General features: G+C 54.8%; 1 protein-coding gene across 1 annotated transcript; it reads right to left on the bottom strand.

Moving 5' to 3' along the window:
• Window positions 1-340: 340 nt before the first annotated feature.
• On the bottom strand, window positions 341-1,297 carry LOC126291512 (caldesmon-like). The gene has a single exon (XM_049985017.1). It carries the CDS (start codon window positions 1,295-1,297, stop codon window positions 341-343), a length of 957 nt encoding a protein of 318 aa, XP_049840974.1.
• Between the last annotated feature and the right edge of the window lie 1,919 nt (window positions 1,298-3,216).

Raw genomic sequence — 3,216 nt, 5'->3', positions numbered from 1 at the left:
TCCCTGCTGTTGCGACCCAAGGAACGGCGTGAGAAACCCAAGAAGAGCTCTCAGCCCAAGGAACTCGCGGTGGCAGCCATCCCGCCGCAACCTTCCAGCTCTGCGTCTGAGGATGCGGTGGAGATTCTGGCGTCCGCTGAGGACCTCGACCTCGCCGGTCCATCAGACGCCATGGAAAGCAGTATCACAGGTGCTAAATCGGAGGCAGCAAGTGACCCAGCGGCGTAATCTCCCTTCCCAGTCCCATCACGCCTTTATCAGCCATGGACACCACCATCCTCCAGTGGAACTGCAGCGGTTTCTTCCACCATCTAGCTCAGCTCCGCCAACTTATCAGCCTTCATCCTTTCCTCTGCTGCATTCCTCTGCTGCATTCCTCTGCTGCATTCCTCTGCTGCATTCCTCTGCTGCATTCCTCTGCTGCATTCCTCTGCTGCATTCCTCTGCTGCATTCCTCTGCTGCATTCCTCTGCTGCATTCCTCTGCTGCATTCCTCTGCTGCATTCCTCTGCTGCATTCCTCTGCTGCATTCCTCTGCTGCATTCCTCTGCTGCATTCCTCTGCTGCATTCCTCTGCTGCATTCCTCTGCTGCATTCCTCTGCTGCATTCCTCTGCTGCATTCCTCTGCTGCATTCCTCTGCTGCATTCCTCTGCTGCATTCCTCTGCTGCATTCCTCTGCTGCATTCCTCTGCTGCATTCCTCTGCTGCATTCCTCTGCTGCATTCCTCTGCTGCATTCCTCTGCTGCATTCCTCTGCTGCATTCCTCTGCTGCATTCCTCTGCTGCATTCCTCTGCTGCATTCCTCTGCTGCATTCCTCTGCTGCATTCCTCTGCTGCATTCCTCTGCTGCATTCCTCTGCTGCATTCCTCTGCTGCATTCCTCTGCTGCATTCCTCTGCTGCATTCCTCTGCTGCATTCCTCTGCTGCATTCCTCTGCTGCATTCCTCTGCTGCATTCCTCTGCTGCATTCCTCTGCTGCATTCCTCTGCTGCATTCCTCTGCTGCATTCCTCTGCTGCATTCCTCTGCTGCATTCCTCTGCTGCATTCCTCTGCTGCATTCCTCTGCTGCATTCCTCTGCTGCATTCCTCTGCTGCATTCCTCTGCTGCATTCCTCTGCTGCATTCCTCTGCTGCATTCCTCTGCTGCATTCCTCTGCTGCATTCCTCTGCTGCATTCCTCTGCTGCATTCCTCTGCTGCATTCCTCTGCTGCATTCCTCTGCTGCATTCCTCTGCTGCATTCCTCTGCTGCATTCCTCTGCTGCATTCCTCTGCTGCATTCCTCTGCTGCATTCCTCTGCTGCATTCCTCTGCTGCATTCAACTTGGTTTCCAGCCATGCAAACCCCCCCCCCACACACCCTCCGTGGCTACCGGTGTTATTATAAGAACTGGGCAGCTTATGAAAGGGTGTCTCGTGGCGTCTGCATATATGTCCTGAACTCTCTTCATAGCGAGTCTGTACCTCTCCAAACACCTTTAGAGGCTGTCGCTGTTCGGGTGTGGACGCCACAGGCTGTTACTGTCTGTAGTCTTTACCTTCCACCAGATGGTGATGTCGCGCAGCATGTCCTGGCTGCTCTGATAGCCCAATTGCCGCCACCTTTCTTGTTACTGGGCGACTTTAATGCCCATAACCACATGTGGGGTGGGTCAGTGGCAACAGGTCGAGGCGCCATCGTTGAGCATTTATTGGCGCAGCTCGCTCTCTCGATATTAAATGATGGTGCCTTCACACACTTCAGTGTGGCGCATGGCGCATACTCCGCCATTGACCTTTCCATCTGTAGCCCTAGCCTCTTACCGTCTGTCCAATGGAGAGTGCATGAAGACCTATGTGGTAGTGACCACTTTCCGATCATTCTGTCACTACCACAGCGTCAGTCTTCTGGGCGCCCTAGCAGATGAGCTCTGAATAAGGCTGACTGGGACTTGTTCTTCTCCACTGCCGCTATTGAGCCTCTCTCTAACGATGACATTAATGCAGTGGTTCAATCGGTCACCACCGGCATCGTTACTGCCGCCGAATCTGCCATTCCGCGTTCTTCTGGGTCCCCTCGGCGGCGGACTGTGCCTTGGTGGTCGCCTGAGATCGCTGAAGCGATTAAAGCTCGCCGGCGGACGCTCCAGCGTTAAAAGCGACATCCCTCAATCGAAACCTTATCGCCTTCAAACGGCTGCGTGCGCGAGCCCGCCGCATTATCCGCCAACGCAAGCAGGAATGCTGGGAGCGGTATGTGTCCACCATTGGCCTCCATGTCACTCCATCGCAGGTCTGGGCCAAGATTCGCCGCCTCTATGGCTATCGGACCCCTGTCAGCGTCCTTGCGCTCTCACTGAGTGGAGCAGTTTGTACTGACTCCGACGTCATTGCAAACCGCTTGGCAGAGCACTTTGCTCTGAATTCCGCTTCTGCCAACTGCCCCTTGGGCTTCCGCTCCATTAAAGAGCGGATAGAACGTCGGAGTCTTTCTTTTCGCACCCACCATCCTGAATTGTAAAATGTTCAATTCAGTGAGGGGGAATTTCGCAGTGCCCTCGCCGCTTGTCCTGACACCGCTCCTGGCCCAGATAGCATCCACTCTGATGCTGAAACACCTTTCAGTGGACTGCCAGCGACACCTCCTCGACCTTTACAACCGCATTTGGGTCGAGGGTGAGTTTCCGTCGCAATGGCGGGGAAATCTTGTTGTCCCCATTCTGAAACCGGGGAAGAACCCTTTGGCGGTGGACAGCTACCGTCCCATTAGCCGGCGCTTGAATTGGGTTCTGGAGTCTCGGGGCCTTCTGGCTCCGTCTCAGGGTAGGTTCCGTAAAGGCCGCTACGCCGCCGACAATCTGGTGAGCCTGGAGTCGGCCATCCGTACTGCCTTTGCCCGCAGTCAGAATCTGGTCGCGGTCTTTTTCGACATGCAGAAGGCGTATGATATTACATGGCGTCATCACATCCTTTCTACGCTTTATGGATGGGGCCTTTGGGGCCCTCTGCCGATCTATATCCGCAATTTTCTGTCGTATCGTACCTTCCGCGTGCACGTCGCGGCCTCATATAGTTCCTCCCAAGTCCAGGAGAACGGTGTGCGACAGGGTTCTGTTCTAAGTGTCTGTTTTTAATAGCCATTAACGGGCTCGCTGCGGCCGTGGGAAATTCTGTCTCCACTTCCCTGTATGCTGACAACTTCTGCCTTTACTACAGCTCTATTGGCATTGCAG

This window comes from Schistocerca gregaria, chromosome 9 (genome assembly GCF_023897955.1).
Source record: "Schistocerca gregaria isolate iqSchGreg1 chromosome 9, iqSchGreg1.2, whole genome shotgun sequence".
Taxonomy (NCBI): domain Eukaryota; kingdom Metazoa; phylum Arthropoda; class Insecta; order Orthoptera; family Acrididae; genus Schistocerca; species Schistocerca gregaria.
This window is presented reverse-complemented; position numbering and strand designations above follow the sequence as displayed.

What these genes read in the sequence shown, in the direction of transcription:
- LOC126291512 (XM_049985017.1), bottom strand. Translation starts at nt 1,297, where the DNA reads ATGCAGCAGAGGAATGCAGCAGAGGAATGCAGCAGAGGAATGCAGCAG.